The sequence below is a fragment of the Thunnus maccoyii genome, chromosome 23 (assembly GCF_910596095.1).
Source record: "Thunnus maccoyii chromosome 23, fThuMac1.1, whole genome shotgun sequence".
NCBI classification, from domain to species: Eukaryota; Metazoa; Chordata; class Actinopteri; order Scombriformes; family Scombridae; genus Thunnus; species Thunnus maccoyii.
Genome location: NC_056555.1, coordinates 6,165,572 through 6,187,153, shown reverse-complemented (window position 1 = coordinate 6,187,153; position 21,582 = coordinate 6,165,572). Strand labels below are relative to the sequence as shown.

Here is a 21,582-nt window from a genome sequence, read left to right as displayed (position 1 = left end):
TTGTCCCTGTAGTGCAGTGTCTGTGCTAAAAGTGACTGAAGTTTGGAAAGGACACAGAAATGCGTCAAATCCTTTGAGTGGGTGGCCATTCGAGGCCATTTCGGCTACAGGTGTGCTGTCAAAGTACAGCCGTCATTTCCTGCCAATCAAACATCAGTCAATGATGTGAAACTCAGTTCAGCCAAAGCAAATAGAACTGTTACTAACCTGAGAGTGCCAGCGTCTCTTAAAACACTCTAAAAATATCAAAAAGGCTAAGGAGTTTTGTTCCAGAAAATGGTTATCACCTTTTAAAAGGAAGTTGCAGTTAGCTGCAATAAGTTTTTGGCCACTTGAGGGCACCAGATAAGACTTTAAACACAAAATTATCACCTCTTAAGGTAGCATAGCAAACTTGTTTGCAAACTGTTACTTATTTACACAACCAGAAGATACAAAGCAACATTAGCAATCGTTTGAAATCGTGTGTGGCCACCTGACAAATGTAAACTTAATATTTACTCTCCTTTTAATTCTGTTCTGGTCTCCACTTACTCCTGAGGGAAATATCAGGTTCTTTAGCAGCTAAATGCTCCACTGTGTTCACCAGATAGTTGCTAATTTTGTCTTTCTTCCATTTAGTGTTGCGCAGGTAGTGTATAGTGGGTTTTTAGAACTTTTTGCTGAAAACTGCTGCTTGCTGTGGCCCAAAACAATGCACGAGAGCCAATGAGAAGTCATTTGATCCATTTTTATTCCAAAAAATTGACTGTGCCCACTTTAAAACTGGGCTCATTACTTCTATAACAATGATAAATTACTGTTTGTGCTTCAAATACTGCTGAAAAAACATAGAAATAATGTTAGTAGGCCAAGTGATATTTTTTAATGTCCTTTAAAGCCCCTGAAAACTTTCAAATCCAGTATTTCTCCATAACAATATATACATGATAATATTTATGATTAAATAAGCAACAATCAATGTTAAAGTTTGGGGACAAACTATAGCTTTAACTAAGATTTGGAATCAAATGTTGCTAAATCCTGATAGGTGCATGAAAGTATGTGACATCACGATATTCCAACTGAACCAGTCAGAAGAGCACAGACAAATATGAAATACTCCAATCTCTAAGTGAAATAAATAAAACTGTTCTAACTTTGGCACAAAGATGTGTGTTCATGTCAGATCCTATCCCTCATACTAGTAAGAAGCTGATTGAGCAGATGAGTTTTCAGGGCCTTTCATTTCTCAAAGCTCCTGGGTACTCTGTCTTTTATCTGTGATATTTCAGTGTCTGCTGTCTGGGTATTCCTTCCCCGGCTTGTTTTTTGTCCTGCTGTGTCACCACTCATGATGTGAAGTTGTCCCTCGTGAGAACGTTTGCACAAACAGGGATTTGTCTGACGGAACGTCATGCGCCAGTTGTTTTCACAAATTGAGTTGCGCTAATTCTACACACAGAGCTGCAGCTCAGGAGGATGAGATGCTACCATACAAGCGAGTGGGTGGGTAGCGAGCCAGAGCCCTGTACTTTTCCATCAGGCAGCTGAACAAATGGAGAGGGCCTCTGGAAGTTTCTAAGCGGCTGTGCCTTATCAAGGGGGATCTTTTTTTTTTCTTTCTCCTTCTCCTCCTTGTGCTTTTGTCTGGCTGGTCAAGGGGGGTTGGGGGGACGAAAGTAGTCCCTGACCAAGAATGTTATTGTTTCCTGAGCTGCAGATGACACGCTTCTTTGCGACTGAGTGAGGATCTGCGGAGTGTGAGGCCAAGGCTTTGTCTGAACGCCTGCCACCTGCATCATGGGCCCCACCACCTTCCTGTCAACATTATATTTTTGGATTTGACCTTGTGCCCTTATAAACCGACCACAAGTGGAGGCAATAACATTGACTTAGCAGGAAATTGGTGACAAAATAAAATCTGTGGCTCTGGAAAAACTGCATTTTTGCAGCATTTGCATGTTGGACAACAGATTGGAGTTTATAACAAACACAAACTCAAAAGTTGTGAAGCAACTGAAACTATAGTTATGAATTTCACTCAAGGACACTACTGGGCCTCATGTTCTCTACCTGGAATGTGAACTCTCTAACCTCCACTAGGCTACACCTTTCCGCAGTGGCTGCTGGGTAAAGGCTGAAAGAGGGAAGTGTGTGTGTGTGTGTGTGTGTGTGTGTTGAGCGGGTTGGTCTTTATATTCATACAGTGATGAGAGCATGACGTATGATGTGCGCAGGCCTTTTCACCTCCCACAGTTGTCACTGCAAGCACACGTGTGTCAACATGGTGGTGGAGGAAATAGATGGCTGACAGGAAGGGCCACACATACATCTTGATAAACAGGCTCAGAAACACACACCTATACATACAGAATGTACAGCTACACAAACACAACGTGAGTGTGGGTACACTGACTGACAGTAGAAAAAAATGTACATAGATTTTAGTTTTGATATGATATATATTTATATATATATATATATTTCAAAATAGCCTTTTAGAAGATAATTAAACATTTAGAACTAAATTAGAAGGCTTATCATCTAAGAGGTTTGAAAGCATTTCATTGTACAAAGTATCACAGTTTCTCACAACCCATAGACCCCGCATATCTGTCCTGTTATAAGCTATTAGGTAAAAAAAAGAGTCTTAATAAGTTGTGAATTTCTTTTCATTCATTTGTGTTTTCTGATAATTCACTACCAGCAAATTCATACAAACAGTGAGTGCACTCTGGGTTTAAAGCAGTTTCTAAAACTACAAAAGCGCCTGCATGCATCTGTATGATCCAGTATGTGGCAGCTCAAAACAAATGTTCTTCACACTGACACACTTAAGTAATATGCTAACAATTCTACAACCTGTGTGCAGGCCTCCTTTCAAGTGCTCATCTCTGTCATGTCTGTCACCACCACACTGTAATCAAACAATATGTGGTACACCTTCACCTAAAACCGACAGTCATGACATTTGATAAGCATCAGATCATCATCTGCTCCACCTTTCAGTCTGTTTGCACTTCCTGGCACCACAGAGATACAACGTACCATTGTACTGACCCTTCATCTTGTCAGATAAATATTCACAACCTCAATACCTTTCACCGAACTGATGATCACATGCAAATTTTTGTTGATGCTGAAAAACAGTAAGCAAGTCCCAAATACAAGGCCTGAGTGTCATAGAAACACATTTTAGGACAATCTAATCTCTGCACATTATCAGTTGGTAAACATGAGCATGCTGTGTGCATATTACAACATTTCTGTGTATTAGAAATATTAGCCTTTGGGAGCCTGTGCACTCTAATGTAGTCCAATACAAAAACCCTGCAACAACTACTTTTGTGAACTTAATAAGATTACATTTTTGTTGAAACTGATGTGTCCACCAGTGTATTTTTCAGCGTCAGCATTTGTTTCACCAGTCTGATGCTCATAATATGAAACAGCATGGATTCAACTAAAACTGAAAGACTTTTTACTGCTCCATTGCACAATATGGTCATAAGGGGCTCGGGAAAAACATCTGCTCTCACTGGAGTTTCAATACATTTCTATTCAGTTTTATCCTCACTTCACTGGCTGTTACTGCTCAACTATTGGATAAAATAATAAAAAAGTTACAAACTCACTGACAGATCATTTGGAGAGGGAACATCATCATGTTTGGATTTCCGTAGATTCACCTCGTAAAAAATTACACAAGCCATGGACTAAATGTAAAAAATATGAGGAATGTCTTTGTAGTATTGACTTGAAGCCTCATATCCAAGCAATCCATCTCTAATCAACATCTCAGAAATGTAAAACACTTCTCCATGCTCTCTTCCATAAAATTGGGGGCCCTGAGAGAGACACATTTACTCTAAATCAATGCTGCAAAACCCTGAGATATCCTGACTTTTAGTCCTTAGTATGAATCAATCTTCAAAAAAGCTGGATCCTACACTTCCCATACTACAAATTCCCAAATTCATTAGACCTTCCCTGCATGTTAGTCTCAACCCTGTTGCCATCATCAGGGTTATTTTCTCAAAGCTATACCAGAGTCATGACATTTTACAGCTGTTTTAACAGGCTAAACAGTAATCTCCATGATGAGTATGACCTTTGTGTAAAATCAGCAGAATCTCCCTTTAATTAGGAAAAGGGCTTTCACCTTGATGCACTTTATTTACTTTAAGAATAACCATCCTGTTTTTATTTCAATCAACGTACCACTTATGTTATCAGCATTCAAAGGTTAATGGCCAATATTATCCATTTCAAAGGCATCAGACATAGGTTAGGACATGTACTGAAATGAGCAGCATTGCAGTGAGTAGAAATATCTCATGTCTCCACCTGAGAGCGCTGTTTCTCTACAATAACACTAGAGGAGGTTAGTTGATCACTTGTTCCACAGGTTGTGTCTTCACAGGTTTAACTTTTCAAGACAAAAAAAGAAAACTAAGACTATTTTTCACATACTTTTAAATCTTGGGCAATGATTTGATTAATGATGAATGATTTTACCTCAGTTAGCGAATGAACTACATGCATCTATATTCTATATATGTTAGTTCAGACTCCAGTAGAACTAAAAAGGAGAAATCCTTTCCAATCCTACTGCATAAAGCCAAAATGCATTGTCATCAGGCAAAACCAAGCTGTTTCCAGCTCTTGATTTCTTTGGCTGTGGAAGGAAAAGAACTGCCTTAACTGAAACAAAGCAGAGCAGAGCAGAGTTTTTTTTTTTTTTGCTTTAATTGGTGCTGGACTGGAGAATCGGGGCTGAAGCTATTCCCTGGGAAATACTGTACTCATCAAAAAGAGAGTAAAAGCCGTCATTGTTAGCTACCATCAAACAGACCTAAATCTGTCACACGTATTAACCTACACAGCAGCAGCCAGAAGATACGTTTATCCAAAGAAATGAGCAGTGCCAATAGATAGACAAAACATTTCTATTTCAGCTCATTATATTTTCCCAACTGCTTTTCCCACACTTCATTAGCCTAAATGATCAGAGAAAGATTTGATTATTTTCATTTGCAGTGCTCTGGTGGTGTGGAAATTTAATATTGTGCCAGGAAATCACTCTGGATGAGAATGTAAGCTGGATGGATATAATGTGGAACGTAAACCGTGTAGAAACTTTTATCCAAAGCTCCTTTAATGTTCTTGCTTTTTTGAATTCTGTTTTATCTGCTGTTGCAGCACTGCACATCCCAGAGACCACCTGTCAATCAAACACTGTGGGCAGTGCTGCCAGGTGCTCCTCCATGCTGAGTTTTAGTTTTTGTCTTTTCTTTGTCTGCTCAGTTATAAAATGCACATTCTAACCCTCTAAATTACAATAAAAAAAATCAATGAATGGTGTTCTGCAGTTTGCCAGGAGTGCAAAGACAACCTGGAACTTAAGATAACATTCTGGCTTTCTGTTCAAATAGAGATTGACACATTTATTTCTTTTTATTATGAAATCCAAAGCAAGGTATCCTTGTTGGTAGCTCTTTGTCTGCTAAAAATGAAAAAATTATTAGTATCATGTTATATGCCGCATACCTTTCCATTCTGTATGTTTGGCTTGATAGTGACCTATCAAAGTGGTATGATACAGTACAATCACTTTACAGTACAATCATTTTTTCATTAAGGTAGAACAACCCATTCAAATCTTTATTGGAGTAGATTATATAAGCATATTGTCTTTTCTTTTACTGCTCAACATATTATGTTTTGTTTAACTGTGAATGCATTCCTATTTCTCCCCCTTTCTCTGCTCTTTTTTGTGACGGTAGGTTGAGATGATTTAATTTGATCGATTTCTGTATAGAGCCTATTGTATGTATACACGCTGGGATAGTAGTGTATGCTTTTGGGTACGTAATTTGATGATATGCATACATTTCTTTCCTGACATGTTCTGTTTGTTGTGTCAAATGAAAAAGACAGTGGGAAATAAAAATTGCGTACTAAAAATGCTTGATTTTCGAGTGTGGTATTGATGGAGGCAATTGTCAAACAATGAAACACATTACAGAAATGAATAATGCATGAAAACATGTAGGAAGGCAACGTAACAGCAGCACTGACAGCCCAGAATAGAAAAGCTAAACATCAAATTGATTTGCTACTGTGGGACATTTAACAATTTGAAACTGGCAATTGTGTTCAAAGTTGCATTAGCTAGGTTGACAGTTAATGTTAGCCTCACATCATTTCATGTGTTGTACAAAATAGTAAAACAATTACCAGCATAGTGCACTGTCAATATACATAATGTATATGTTTTAGTAGTATGGGATTGATACATGATGTGTTTAGAAGTTAAAGTGCTAATGAATGACGATTACCTCCATTGCTTGTAGTGGTTAGCTGCTATTTTTAGCTAGCACGTTTATATGTTCCAGCTAAGAATGTTTGCCACTCAAAATGTCATCATTACCTGTTTTCTCTTGTTAAAATCTTTGTGTATTGGATTTGAAATCTAGCTGTGCTGTGTGAAGTCAGCTCATCAGAATGTATCAATATCTAAAGCAAAATGTCCCCCAGAGCTGTCACATGACATGTGTCTGTTTTTGCTGTCAACAAAGGCTCATATAGTAAATAACACTGTGGGTGGGAGGACAGGTTGAATTTTTAACATGCTGGTTTTAGGTTACGCTCAAAAGATGCATCCCTTTGAACCTGAAAAGGGTCAAAGGTCACATGAAAACCAACATGCTAGTGGTTGCCATGCCACTGCAGTGTTTGTGGTTAATGAGGGTTTTGGCGGGTGAAACATGTTCAATACAGTTTGCCTTAATCAAATCACTACCTAATAGAAATGTCCCCAGAGCTGCAGTGAAATCCCTTATCCTTTATAATTCACAGTGAAAATGTGGGCTTGCACACACTTAAAAACTACAAAGCAGTCACAAGGGTCCTGCAAGGTGCTATATGCATTATTTATACCTATACATTATCTTACACCTCACACTCACCAAGAGGAGGTGGAAGGCAGCTTTTGAACCGGGAAGAAATGTGTGGAGGTCTTAACACCTGTGTTTCTAGTGCAAAACAGCAGCGTTTGGTCTATGAACACACACATAACATAGAGGGTCTATAGACACAGCAGCTGTGAGCGCTGAAGTAAAAAGTCGAAACATGCAAGGGGTGTTACATCACCTGCGGTGGTATGTGATGTGTTATATGTGTTAATGTGGAATGGAATTAAAATGTACATTTCAACATTATTTAGTTAAACCCTAACCATCTTTTCTAAATCGTCACAGCTAATAGTCTCTACTTTCATTAGCTATTTCTCTTTTCACCTTTTTTGGTCATGCTATTTATTGGCCATTTTGAATTTAGATTCCATTCAGTGAGTGTGGGAGCTTTCAGTACATCAAGCATTTCTGAGCTTCTGCTGACAATTGTTCTGAATTTGGTAATCCAAGCCCTGCAAAAAACAAGGCTAGTGATATTCTGTGTTTTTGTTATTGTCAAAAAATCGCATGGAAAAAACAAAACTAGCAGTGTGTTAGGCCATCTCTCAACACACTCTTCCTACATCCTTACCCTATCCTTCACCCTAAACCTATTTGTCCTCTTACTGATGATGCAAATCTTTAAAAACAGGTCACAAATATGTTGCCTCACTTTGAAAACAGGCTTAGTAATATCCCAATACAGCTGGGAACTGTAGTTTTTAGCAAACATTACTCAAACTGGAAAAAATAGTGCATTTGTAAGGACTATTTTCAGCTGCGGATTGATACACATTTGGTGCTCTTGTGAGTTTTTTCTGGCAGCGGGATGGTAAATATGGGATTGAGTCAAAATAAACAGTGCCCATGTGTCATGGTAATGAAGGAACATGTCACCCAGTGCAACAAGATACACAGACAATACTTGTTAGTAGGATGAATTCATTGTTGGGTTTGGTCTTTCCATGAGATTTCTTGACAATAACAAAAATACAGGATATCACCAGCCTCATCCTTTAAAATTGCACTTTGTCGATTTGACATGTCAAAGTAATTTAGTAGTTACAGGTATTACTAAGACAGTGAAAACAGATGTATAATGTGTTATTGCGCTCTGGAGAAAATTATGGCTTTCAGACTGCAAATTTATAATAGAAAGCCTGCATTACAAACTGGTAACATGGAGTTTGACAGACAGAGATTTACCTGGCAGGGTGGTTATAATGAAAAACATTATTAAACTGCATAATGGGTGAAGGATCAAATGTGGTTTTGGAGCTTCACACATATTTGGAGTTAAAGTCACAATACTTTGACCTCTGTTGAATGTTTCAGTCCCTCAGGTTTATGAAATCACAACACTCACTTGCTGTCATCCCTCTAAATAAAGCACTATGTAATGGTGGACATGCTGCACCTGCACATACTAACATACATGCATACCATTAAAACACTCTCTCACTCTCTTTCACACACCCTATCTGCTCTTTCATATGGTGTATGTGCTTGTACTATACACCCTTGGTAATTATGGTATATATGCACTCAATCAACTATGGCAGGTCCTTCCATTAAAATCACTCTTGCAGCTCCTTTGCCCTGTGACAGCCTCCGGTGTGTGAAGGGTCATCATTAACAGCAGCACATATAGTATCTGCTGGATGGATATAAGTGTAAGATAAGGTACTGTGCAGACAGGCCAAGAGTCGCCACTTTCATGAAAATATGCAGTGCCTCTTTTTCTCTCAGTGCTTATTTTTTTCACTCTTCATTTTTGTTATTTCTGAGTCCCACTATAATCTGGGTCAGCGCTGCAAAATTCGGGAAAAAAAAATGTAAAAAATTTCTAAACAAAACAAGAGCAATTTTCCTTTCACAATGGTATGTTTTAATGATGTCCCTCTAAGACTTAGCAAGAAATGTGAGCAGTTGTGAGCATGATTTGATGTCTGATTTCGAGAGGAAACGTTGCCAAATGACACAAAATGACCTGCTTGATGGTTTGCTACTAAAATCCATGCTGATGAGTGTTTCCACTTAGACGATGGATGGATTTTCCTCTCCATCAGTGGGTTCATTCATTCTCACCTAGTGTTTAAAACTACAGTTCTGCAAAGTTCGAGTGTTGCAAATGGAGACAGTTGCTGGGATATTCACATTTGATGGTTGGGATCTGTCACAGTGAACAGAGGGGGGAAATTAATGCGAACATTTGAATTTTTTTAACAGCCGCTGTTCAAAATGAAATAGTTGCATATTCTAAAAAAGTATGGGAAATAAAATTGCACCGCATGATTTTACCATTAATTGTGAAGCCCACTAAGGTTGCTGCCTCTATTGGGCACTTAAAGTGACCTCTTCAGTGACATCTGGACTAAAAACTTTAAGCTGCAAGTGTGTTTCGTTATGAGAGAAGAGAAAAAAGTACTTGCTGCTTAGTCTTCATGGTATATAAAGGTCAAGAGTGGATCTAATTTCTATTCAGTTTGGTGTAAAAGGATGTCTGTGAGACAGGGATAAAAATTAATGAAAGCTTGCCTTGCTTAACTGATCAAATGCGTCAAATTAAACTGCAAAAATATTGGTGTCTTTAAAAGATATTTGATAAGTACATACAATATCTATTTTTGAAATTGACTCCTTTAAAAAAATAGTTTAACACTTTGGGAAAAACGTTCACTTTCTTGCCAAGAGTGAGATGAGATGATTGACACCATTCTCATGTATGGTAAATATGAAGCTACCCCCAGCAGTAGCTCGTTAGCTTAGCTTAGCATAAAGTCTGGACACAGTGGGAAAAAATCTAGCCTGACTCTATCTACAGGTAACAAAATCCACCTACCAGCACATCTACAGCTCACTAATTAACACATGATGGGCCCTATCTTACACCTGACGCAAGCGCAAATGTCTTTGTTAGTTTAAGACCAACATAGTTGTCATTTTCCTGTCCAGCGCCCATGTTGTTTAAATAGCAAATGCACTTGTGCCCATCTAAGCACCCATGGGCGTGTTGGTCTTAAAATGAGGTGTGGTCAGGCGCATTGTTGGCATATTGCCAACTTGAGGCAGCAGAAAGCGATTGTGCTATTGACCAACAAAAACCTGGTCTGAAGTCAATGGCGCAGTGTTTCACTGTTATTTTAAGGGCACATTATCAAGACAGTAATATGCACCTTTATAGGCAGGTGCACAACGCACTCTGCTTGTTACACACACACTGACACGCGCACAAACATTACAAATTAAAGGATTACAATATGAAAGATGTTTATTGTGTACATTAACATATTTTTAAAGATACATGTCATAATGGTTAGTCATAATATTTATCAGAAATAGATAATCACAGTAATGACATGTCTGATAAAATTAAACTGTCTAAGTATTTGACCAAATCGTGGCAAAACACGCAGGTATTTAAACAGACCCGTCAGGATGAGGGTGTCTGTTAAGACCCAGCAAACAGATTTCAACAACAGATCAGACATGCATCGACTTTCCTGCTACATCAATATATGAGGAACACATGGGGAAATAAATGAGGTGAAACAATGATTAAACTAAAGAAGGTGTTGGCTGGAAGCGCCCACTGGCAGGAGCCTTCCGCTACTGTGGGCAGGGGAGAAAGAAAGAACTCTGGACAGTTTCTAGCTGCTGCCAGCAGCAGGATCAGCACCTTGGAGAGCTGATCAAGTCCTGACAACTGTATGGTTAATTTTTACATGATTAAAATTAACGATCTAATTTTTGAACAATATTTAACAAATATTCTTTAACATTTTTGAGAATACAGTGATCAGGTTTCCATACTTTCAGCAATTAAAACCCTGCTGATTTTACCTGTGACTCCATGACTGAACAAAACAATTTAAAAAGAACCAAAGCTGTAATTAAAAAATAAACTTTTTCAAAAAAGAAACAACACAACACAGAAATTTGCAACAAATTAATGAACAGGACCTTAAATTGGTGCTCTTCTTCCTCCTTGGGTTTGCAAGCGAGGAGCACCATGATGGGGCTGGAGACGGGAGGGTCCAGGAGCTGCAGGGTCCAGTGTGCTCGTTATGGACCGGGTGCTTTCATTTGGTGCATGAGCAGACTTTTTTCCTTTGCAGAGAAGTGTTCATTCTTGCTACTTGGCAAATGCACCATTATAATAACAATCTGCCAAGGTGCAAGCGCACCTGGCTTTTAAAGGGAATAGGAGATGACACCCTGATTGGTTTATTGCATGTTACACACAAAACACACCCATGATTAATTAAGAGACTAAATGCAACCTTTTTTTTAACCACCACCAATTTTTCCGCAGTTAAAATAGCAAAAGTGGATTTGGACTCACCAAAGATTCACCTAAATGCACTTGCACCATGTGCTTCAGACAGTGTGCTTAGGGCCCTATATCTTGTTTGTTTAATCCGAACAAAAACCAAAGCGTTTAAAAGATAAGCCATGATTTGACAAGGAATTATGATATTCCTAGGTAGGGCACAGTGATTTCTTAGAGTCTTGTTGTCATCATGAGGTTGCCAGGAAGGCTTTTTTTGTTTGTTTGTTTGTTTGGTTGTGGACAGTTTGTAGGTGTTACCCTATTTCCAGTCTTTATGCTAAGCTAACTGGCTATACTTCATGGACAGTCATGAGAATATCATTGGTCTTACCCTCAGCAAGAAAGTAGAATGACATGAAAAATTTTGCTGCACCCTTCACCTGACCTCACTGATCGTTCAGCATGTTCCCGTGACTTTGGCATACTGAGTTGATGACATTATCTCTTCATCACGCTGAAAAGAAATAAGTAGGTCGAATCGGTGGATGGACAGATAGATGGGATGTTGAACTCCAGCTACACTCATCATCCAGACCACAGTGCTCTTCAAACCTGGTCCTCTGCCAGCCGTCAAAGCCTTTCTGGTGTTCCTTCTAACCATGTAATCAGGGACTATTTTACACCTGGAATGCAAAAGAGATACAATTAGTAACATTTAACCACTAGGTAAGACAGAACACCAGCAGGCTGCGGATCCTGAGTCGCATGAGTAAAAGCTACTGAACCATCCAATTTCAGCAAGGTAGACAGAGTAGATGTGTATTTCTAAAGAGAATGCTTCATATTATGCACAGGCGTCCCTGACCTTCTTTGTAGTTCATGACTGCTGCCGCATTCCTGTAATCAAGAACAGAAAATTATCTGAAATGAGAAAGAGAAGAAAAATAAGAAAAATGTTGGTCTATCCACGCCTTGCATATCAATGACCTGACTATGTGATTCTGGTGTGAAGATGGACACTCTGGCAAAATCCCCAGAGGCCTTCCCCTCTGATGGTTGGCACCATGGAAACATACGGCGATTTGTCTGTCACGGTGTCCCGGGTGGAAAGCTCATAATTACTAGTGCATTGTGATTAGACTGAAGTCAGGATTATAAGGCAACTGGCCTCATTCTCACTTGGCTTTCAGCTAATGGATTTGACTCATCTTCAGAAATGAGAATTCAATTGATTTTTTTCTCTTCTTTTTTTTTGTCTGGTATTGAATTGGTTGTGTGTATGTGAGGATCCACAAGATCGAACAAGAAAGCAAGAAGCAAGAAAAAAAAAAACAGCTGACGGAGCTTCAAGCTCACAGCTTACAACCTTGACAAACTGATTAGGTAGAAAAATACTTTCATGTGGTATGAAAGACACCATCTGCTAGTTGCAAACTGACACATACACAAACAGCGATAAACAGCCTCTGAACCACAGATAGAAAGCATTTTAGAAAATAAAGTTTCATGTGATTGTAATAATGAACACTTAAGACCAAATGAGACCACATGAAGTGAATAAGGCAGCAGGCTAAATTTTGCATCCCAATACTACATGGATAAACAGTATTTTGAAAAAAGAGGGGGATTATGTAAACCGTTTGCACAGCTTAACACCATCTGAAATATTCTGCTTCAACAAGCAAATCCTAAAATGCTGCTCTTCCTTTACAGTGAAAAAAGAAATGGGGAGTTTTTGTAAGCAGCATCAGTGTTTGTTTGCTTGTTTTCAAAACTCAATGCTCTTTTTCTGACACGCTATTTCATACTAGCATTATAGATTCTTGCATAGACCTTAAGCAGCACAGTGCAACCCCGCAGCAATGAAACTGTGCTTCTGTAAGAGAAAATGAAAACGACATCTTCAAGGTCACAGATGTTTAATTACAACGATGTTATCTTTAATGAACCAAATCGTCCTTGCAAAGGAACCATTAACACCATGATGCTGCATAGGCAGGCTTGGGAACCACCAGGCTGTGCTGATAATCACATTGGGCCATTTCTGCAGGGGTTATGAGCCTGAACCACTGAAATGAACACTGTCAGTATCAAAGATTTAAGGGTGTTAATTCCCAGAGATTTTTATTCTCTTTGATTTTTTTGTACCTGAATGTAAGAAATGAAAGGTGCAAAAAGATAATGCAGCAATAAAATGAGACATAACAGTTATGTCAAAACATACTCACGTTTAAGTAAAATGATATAAACCTCAAAAAGGAAGTAATTTACTGTGTATTACTACTACTTCTAAACACAATAGAACTACAATTTAACGGCCTAGTGAATGTAAGGTCAACTCCTGTAGGAAATATGTGTTGATGAGAGCAGTGGGAGTGAATCAAAACAGTAAAGTTATGGGCTGTAAAACCAAAACTGAGCTGAAAGATACTAACATCTTCCATGGAACTCAGGAGAACTGCAGAGTCTTTGTGGGTTTATGACTACAAGTGACCCCATTCATTTCATTCATAGTCAACTGACACATTCTTATTCAAAAATTATTGTTCAGTGCAGCTTTAAATGTGACTTTCAGTGCTGTGAACAACACAAACAAATTCTATTCACCACCGCTGTCAGCTAGTTACTAACTTGATCTGCCTGCTGTTTGGTGCTGGGTAGGTAGTGTACAGTGGCACCAGAGCTTAGCTATGGGCTGTAAAACTAAAACTATGAGCTGAAAGATGATAAAACAAATGTATATCCAGTAGGATGACACATCTCTGTGGGCTTGACACTACAAGTGACACATTACACATTTGTTTGATCCATTGTTAAAATAAAAAATATGAATCATTGCAGCTTTAAAGTTGCCAGCCAGCACATTTTTTGTTGATTTGCAGGTAAACAGTTTTCTTATTGTTTCTATGTATTCCAATTATGCAACAGTTGTTTCATGAATACATTGTCATTGCAGGTTTGATAAAAGCTCTACAGACACCTTTGTATAACCATCTGCCAGACAGGTGTGGTTTCATAACGCAGCTTTTACACTCAAACAACATCTTTATGTAATAATTTGCACACAAGAATGTTTCAATTCCATATATCCACTGCAGTTAACTTGACTTATTTTAAGCAAAGAATAAAACTAGTGATTCTACTAGTAACAGATGGACAAAAAATGCTCCTCCTACCATACCTCCTCCTCTTCCTCTTCTTCTTCACCACACACCCCTCTCCTCCTCCTCTTCTTCTTCTTCACAACACACCCCTCTCCTCCTCCTCTTCTTCTTCTTCTTCATCACACACCCCTCTCCTCCTCCTCCTCTTCTTCTTCACCACACACCCCTCTCCTCCTCCTCCTCCTCTTCTTCTTCTTCACCACACACCCCTCTCCTCCCCCTCTTCTTCTTCCTCACCACACACCCCTCTCCTCCCCCTCCTCTTTTTCTTCTTCTTCACCACACACCCCTCTCCTCCTCCTCATCTTCCTCTTCACCACACACCTCTCTCCTCCTCCTTCTCCTCCTCCTCCTCCTCTTTTTCTTCACAACACACTCCTCTCCTCCTCCTCCTCCCCTTCTTCTTCACCACGCACCCCTCTCCTCCTTTTGGCAGCATCCACTCTCATATTATTGGTGTTCTGGCTGCGGCTGCTGTGTTCCGTGTTTACTCTCAGGGCGACCCCTCCCACAGCGACATGCAACCCGACCTGCAGGTGAGCAGTTCAGACCCAGCTTCCCTGTTTCCTCCCCAAACTCTCAGTGGATTATTTGCTGGAGGGAGAGACGATGTACTCCAGATAAAGCGAAGTTGCCTTTTAGGATTGTAGGATTCACAAACGGGACGCGGTCCTGCATCGCGCGTCTGGATATGAAGGCAAACGCAGGCAAGGGGATGATTTGAAGGCAGCAGTGTGGGCGTATAGGTGAGCTGTCGGCTGGGTTTCTTCTGTTTGTTTTATTGTGTTTTCCACAAAAGTCGTAGTTGGTATCTCTGCTGAGACAAACTGCGTGTGCGAATAGGACAGAGAACTTGGGAAATTTAGACAGGCATGAAAATTATAATTATACTAAAAAACAGTTTATTTTTCCGCCTCACTTTCCTATTTTTCATTCTGTTATTCTTATTTAATAATTGCACTATTCTTAACGTTTTACTTCTGTAAAACTTAACCTATTCTCTACTGTTTTCATACTTTCATCTTCTTAAATGATTATTATAAGGACAGATTCACAAAGGAAAGAGCCGCTCCTATCTTGTATAATTATGGTGATTTTGAATAACAGAGTAGCGCGATTTAATTTAACTCTAATTATTTCAAAATTATATATTTTTAAAGTAATATTCTTGTTTTTTATTATACTAAATATTTCAGTAGTAATGTGCCATAGGTTTAATTAAACACGTTAGGACTGAACAGAGGATGAAAAAAAAGAGGATGAAAAAAATGTATTTTTAAAATGTATAAAAAAAGACAAAACTCAATGAAAACAGTTGTGGTGTTATTAAAAAGTATGGTGCTGTCGACCGACGCAATAAGTAATCAGACTGTATTGTATTGGTGGTAAATATGGGGGAGGAGTATGGATCACTGACATGTACAGATTAGGTTACACTTGTCCCAGCAGTTACTAACAGTTTCCACTACAGATAACGCCAACAGTAGTGTTTAAATGTGGATTACAATTGATTTATAGTGTTTTACTACATGTGACTGGCGAGCACGTGTTTAGTGCCAGTTTTGCTGGTAGATTATTACTAAAAGTTGTATAAAAGAATAATGTGATTCATTTCCTTGTTTTCTCTGTCTTTGTGTCTCTCTTCAGTTCATAAAAGCAGTCCAGTATCAGAGGCTTGTAATCCTGACATGTGTAAAACCAGTGAGACAGTAACCTGAGATCCCATCCTGAGGGAAAACCAGGATGTGTCCCATTGTGTCACAGCTTTTAGGCAAGATCAATGTTGGAGGCAGCCGTTGCAACCCTGCTGCTGCAGCCTTGCTGCTCTCCCTGTGTCTTGGCCTCCCTCCCTCTGTGGCTACTTGCCCATCCTACTGCCTTTGTGCCAGTGATATAATTTCCTGCAGTGGCCGCAATCTGTCCGTGCTGCCCTTTGATCTCCCAAGCTATGCCACACGGTTGGACCTGAGCCACAATGCCCTCACTGTGCTGCCTGCGGATTGGATCTCCCAGCCATTTGACAGGCTCTCTACACTGGTTCTCAGCCGAAACTCCATTGGCCAAATTGAGGTGAACACCTTTGTGATGATGCCGCATCTCCTTCACCTGGACCTCTCGTCCAACCGCCTGACAGTGCTGAACTCGTCCATATTTACTGGTCTGAAGGAGCTGAGAGAGCTGCTGCTGTTTGGCAACCAGATCGTTCTAATCAATCCAGGGGCCTTCAGTGATCTTCACAGCCTGAAGAGGTTCTACCTCTCAGGGAACAGACTCATAGACTTCCCCTTGGGGCTTTATGAGGAACCAGGAGGGCCTCGTAACCTGACCTTTCTTGATCTGTCATCTAACAGGCTCTCCAAGGTGCCCGTCCAGATCCTACTGTCTCTCACCCGACAAGGTGGAATTTATTTGCAGGAAAACCCTTTGGTCTGTGACTGTGCTTTACTCGCCTTGCTGGAGTACTGGATGTGGAAACAGTATCGTCCCCTGGTAGACTTCAAAGGTGAATACCCATGTAGAGACAATGCAGGACCAGGGCCTAATTGTAGCCAGCAGGGAGTGTCGGACATGCCCCTTGAGACTCAAATGTACCAAGTAGAGCTGGGTAAATGGCTATGGGTGCCATGTGTGGGGCTAGCTGTGCCTGCCCAGGATGGGCTGGCAGTGTTCTGGGTTACTCCTGGGACAGTGCTTAATTCATCAGCAAATGATCCAAGTGACCACCTCACAGTCCTCCCTAATGGCACCCTCGAAATCAGAGGAGCACTGTTGGAGGATTCTGGTACATATGGCTGTGTTGCAGCCCGTGGGCGCCACTATGACCCCAACGAGTCTCTGGAGATCATTGTGGTGGTCGGAAACTTGAGCTCTGCCAGTGGCTTGGCACATCGCAGTGGCGCAGAGCATTTCAACACTGCGTTCACCACCTTGGCTTCCTGTGTGGTCAGCATCATACTGGTGCTGCTCTACCTGTACCTCACTCCCTGTCGATGCAGAGAAAGCAGGGGTGGGGCATCAAGAGGGTGCGGCGGACGAGCCATAATCCTCTGTTCGGACCCCAGAGAGGTAGAGTCAGGACAGCGGCGGTCAAATGGAAAGAGGGTAGCTTTCTTAGAGCCTCAGGCAGAGGATACTAATATTGATGGCCCAAAAACACCAGTGATAAATTTCGGCCATGTTACCACTGAGGGAATTCTCAAGAATGGGAGTAGGACAGTGGGACAGACCCTCACAGACACTGCTCATGTGGTATAGCAAAAAAAATAATCACCTTTTGCAAATTGTTGTATTCTTAGAGTCTGGACCCAAGTGTTTTTTTCACCATTCTGTTTCAGTTCATGATGAAAAAATCCATTTGATGTAGTGTGCTGTGATTCTTGTGAAGTAGTTATGTACTGTAGGGTTTGAGTGTTTGGTCTAAAGCAGAAAATGAAGTCTATTTGTAGGCAGAATTTCAATTACTTCTCGACTGTAAGTGGTGTCTGTTTTTACATTAAGAGTTCATATGGAAATTTCACTGTTGCCGTGAGAAATTGTTACCGCAAAGATCACAAAGATCATATAAATGTGGGTGGTGTTTTAAATTGGGCTGAGGGGAATATTCACCTCTGATAAGCTGCTAGAGACGTTAATGGATATTATACAGTATATACATTGTGAATACTGCCATCATGGTGACCCTTGTTATTTTTAACTGTCTGTCTTGTGCTGTGTCATTTTCAAAACATAAAACAGTCATATGTATGAAATGATCTGAACTTCGATGTTCTACAGATCAAACTGTCTGCTATGCATCATCTTCAAATTATGTTAATCAAATGTAACCCTGTGGAAGTTGCTTCTTAAAAGAAACATATAGTGATGTTATCAAGTGGAAACCAACAAAATGTTTACTTTGTGCTAAGAAAAGCAGACTTTTATTTGACTGATACATATTTGTTTTGATGGAATTCTCTTAAAGGGTTGCTTCACCCAAATTACAAAAATATTTTTTTTCTTCATTACACATAGTGATATCTAGCCATGCAGAAAGTTTTATTTATTTGTTTAAGGTTCTGAGATATCTGTCTCTGAGATTTCCGCCTCCACACCAGTACAATGGAGGTAAAAATTACATTTAAAGCTGCACTAATCAATATTTGTAAATTGGAATCAATTTGTGTAATGTGAATGGGATCACTTGTAGTCACAAACCCATAGAGAATTAACACCAACTCTGCAGTTTCTCCCCCCAGCTCTTCTTAGTGTTTTATGGTATGTTCAGACAGAATGCAAAGCAAATCTTTGCTTTTTGTGTTCAGTTCAGCTTCTAACGGAACTCAGAACTCACCGGTTCTTTCTGTTATTTCCCTCCAGTCTCTCTCCTTTTCCCTGTTGTCTCTGTACATTTATGAAGCAAGCCACAGGATAGGCATGAATTTTTCAACTGTGTTCTGAGTTGAAACATCTTCAACTCTCATTGACATGTCTTTATGTCCATTCACGCCGCCTAGGGCGAATTTGAGTCTACTTGTGTCTTTGCATTGACTTTGTATATAATTGCATCACGTCTAAAATTCGCTTCAAGTTCTTTCTGAACACACAGTTAGCGTCTTTCAGCTTATTGGTTCATTCCCACAGCTCTCATCAACCACGTTTCAATTTGTAGAAGGCAGCTATTTTCAGTGAAAAACCTCTGATAAATCCATTGAACACTACCCGCCCAGCACCAAACAGCAGACAGTCAAAGTTACCGAGTAGCTGGTGAACATAGTGAAGCATTTTGCAGCTTAGCAGCCAGATCCCTCATGAGTTGGTGGAGACCAAAACAGAGTTAAAATGAAAGTGAATATTGGACTTAAATTAGTGTAGAGTCCAAAAACATGACTCTAAATGAAAAAATGCTTATGTTGCTCTGTGTCTGTTGGATATGTAAGTAGGTAACTGTTTGCTAACATGTTCACCATCAACTTTATAACGTGATAATATGTCTATGGTGTGTTTACAGCTTGTTGTGCTGAGGCCAATAAAATCAATTGATGCTTTGAATTGTAATTGTTTTCAGCAAAGGACTTCTCAAAATTTTGGTCAATAAAAATGATATGTACGGCTAGACACCAGTAGAGGTAAGTGAGAAAATATGTTATTTTGTCATTTGTGTGCACTGACCCTTTAAGCTGTAATTTGAGCACCATATCAAAAAGTGATACTTTGCTAACATCATAGGAAGATTCAGTCTTCTCCATGGTCAGTCAGAGGTCAGCTGTAGAACAACCCGCCTGGAACTGGTTAGGACTGACACTTAAGCAGGACGGACATTTGTCAACCTGATCCCTGGTTGTCCTCTTTAAAATTGATTTCCCTGCTCACCCTCCACCTTGTTACACAGACTTGCTAGACTAGCTTTAAAAATACCACATTCACAGAGGAATTGATCCTTATCAGTTCAGACAGGAAGGGAGTTTTGGCTGGGCAATATAGCTCCAGTCAGCCTAGATCAGTGTCACAGAAATCAGAAGGTTTGCCAGCTTGCCCCGAGCCCACCATGACCCACATTCCTCCATCCTTCCATTGTTTGATTTCGATAGGTGTGTGGAGTCATTTGCAAGGTGCCAAGAGACTTGTTAAAGTTTCAGTGTCCTTGGTTGTACCACTGTTTGAATATTAACATCTTTTTATGTATTTTCTGTTTCATTAGAATGCAGCATAAATTTTAAGTAGAGCAATGAAGGTAACACTTTGTCATGTCTGCAATGACTAATATTTCTGTTTTAATTTAGTTTATTTGTGTTTTAATCTAATTTAATTAATTTGTATTTAAAATGTGCTAATTTTGGAGGACGAGTATGTTCTTTTATGCCTACAAGTGAAAATTAAAATAATACCCATATTTGAGGTGTTTAGTATCATGTTTTGCTCCTCTCTGGAGGTCTGTTCAAATATTTTTTTGGTAGTACTCCGATGTAAAATGAACAGAGTCAGAGCAGTTTGGGTGAAAAATGAAAAAGTAGTGTTACATCAGAAGGATTTAAGGATAGCAAATAACCCCTTAGTGAGACAACAAATCGCATTTTCAAAAATCCTCTTATAAGCTTTTTCAATGGCTGGTGAAAAACGTAAAAATCCTGTAAAACCCTTTTTTTCTTGCACACTTGTTGGTCAGTACTTTTCCAAGTGGAAAGATATTTCATATGAATGTAGAGTAATTTCAGTGTGTTGTAATTGCAGTAACGACACAAGAAACCTTTTATTACGCTTTATGCTTTCAGAGGCGACAGACCAATGGCAGTGTTGGATAGATGCTTCAGGTAGTGTGGGATCCCATTGGGACTAATTTAAGCATCCCTCGCCATTCACAGCTACAAACTGCTTTTCACAGGTCAAGACAGTGACATCTGAAGTGTGTTGCAGGTGTTGTAAATGCAGTAGAGAAAACCAGCCACTCATTTCTGCATTTCATTTAGTAGATTTAGTAGATTCATATTTAATGTTAGGAGCCATAGAAAACTGTATTAGTACTCATGTTTGTAGTGTTAAAAGTATTAGTAGAAGGAGGAGCACATCATTCCAATCAAACCCTTCCTTCATTTCTTGCCTTTATTGAACTTCTATTTTTTTTTTTTGATTGACCCCTTCCTATATTAAAATCTCCATATCAATCTGAATCAATCAAATCAAAGTGTGGTGGTTCAGCCTTTAGTTGAACCACCACACTTTGCAACCGTCTGTCTATATGTATGTTTTTCTATTATTTGTGGTGGCCTTGAGAGCTCAATGCACTGCACCTGAAGAGTGCATTTGCAAATACACAAAACACAAGTAAACAAAGACATATCTTCACCAATTCCACAACATGTGTATGCTGAGAAATAAAACACGGTCAAACAAAAAGAAAACACATTCACTAATTTAACACAACACATATTCAGCATAACAAGTACAGAAGACACAAACCCAGACAACACAACCAAATTCAGAAATGCTCTGAAGTTGACTACTTGTGTTGGAAAATGAGCTTGCGATTCAAAGATCCCCTCCATCTTTTGAGACATATAACAAATACTTTGCTTTGAAATGCTTTTTATTTTGCTTTCACTGTTCAATGCTTCAAAATTCTCCTAATTCACTGTAAAGTCCATTTAAGATGAGCACAGAGGAACTTTCCTCTTCAGCAGATGAATGTGAAAACAACCTTCATTCTGCACAGTGAAGCTCAAACATCCAAGTG

At 39.5% G+C, this 21,582-nt stretch overlaps 2 protein-coding genes across 3 annotated transcripts in view; one reads left to right on the top strand and one right to left on the bottom strand.

The window, feature by feature from the left end:
- Window positions 1–229, bottom strand: part of slc38a4 (solute carrier family 38 member 4) — a 64,340-nt gene extending 64,111 nt beyond the window's left edge. Inside the window, exon 1 of the mRNA XM_042403568.1 lies at window positions 208–229. The gene's annotated coding sequence lies outside the window, so the exon portion shown is untranslated. The remainder of the gene's footprint in view (window positions 1–207) is intronic.
- A 14,538-nt stretch (window positions 230–14,767) lies between these two features.
- On the top strand, window positions 14,768–19,399 carry LOC121890891 (amphoterin-induced protein 2-like). Of its 2 annotated transcripts, none has more exons than XM_042403514.1 (2): window positions 14,768–14,911; window positions 16,023–19,399. In XM_042403514.1, exon 2 carries the CDS (start codon window positions 16,119–16,121, stop codon window positions 17,628–17,630), a length of 1,512 nt encoding a protein of 503 aa, XP_042259448.1. In that variant the 5' UTR covers window positions 14,768–14,911; window positions 16,023–16,118; the 3' UTR covers window positions 17,631–19,399. The 2 variants fall into 2 exon arrangements, with proteins under 2 accessions (XP_042259448.1, XP_042259447.1); XM_042403513.1 differs by having other exon boundaries at window positions 14,768–15,121.
- The last annotated feature ends 2,183 nt before the right edge of the window (window positions 19,400–21,582 follow it).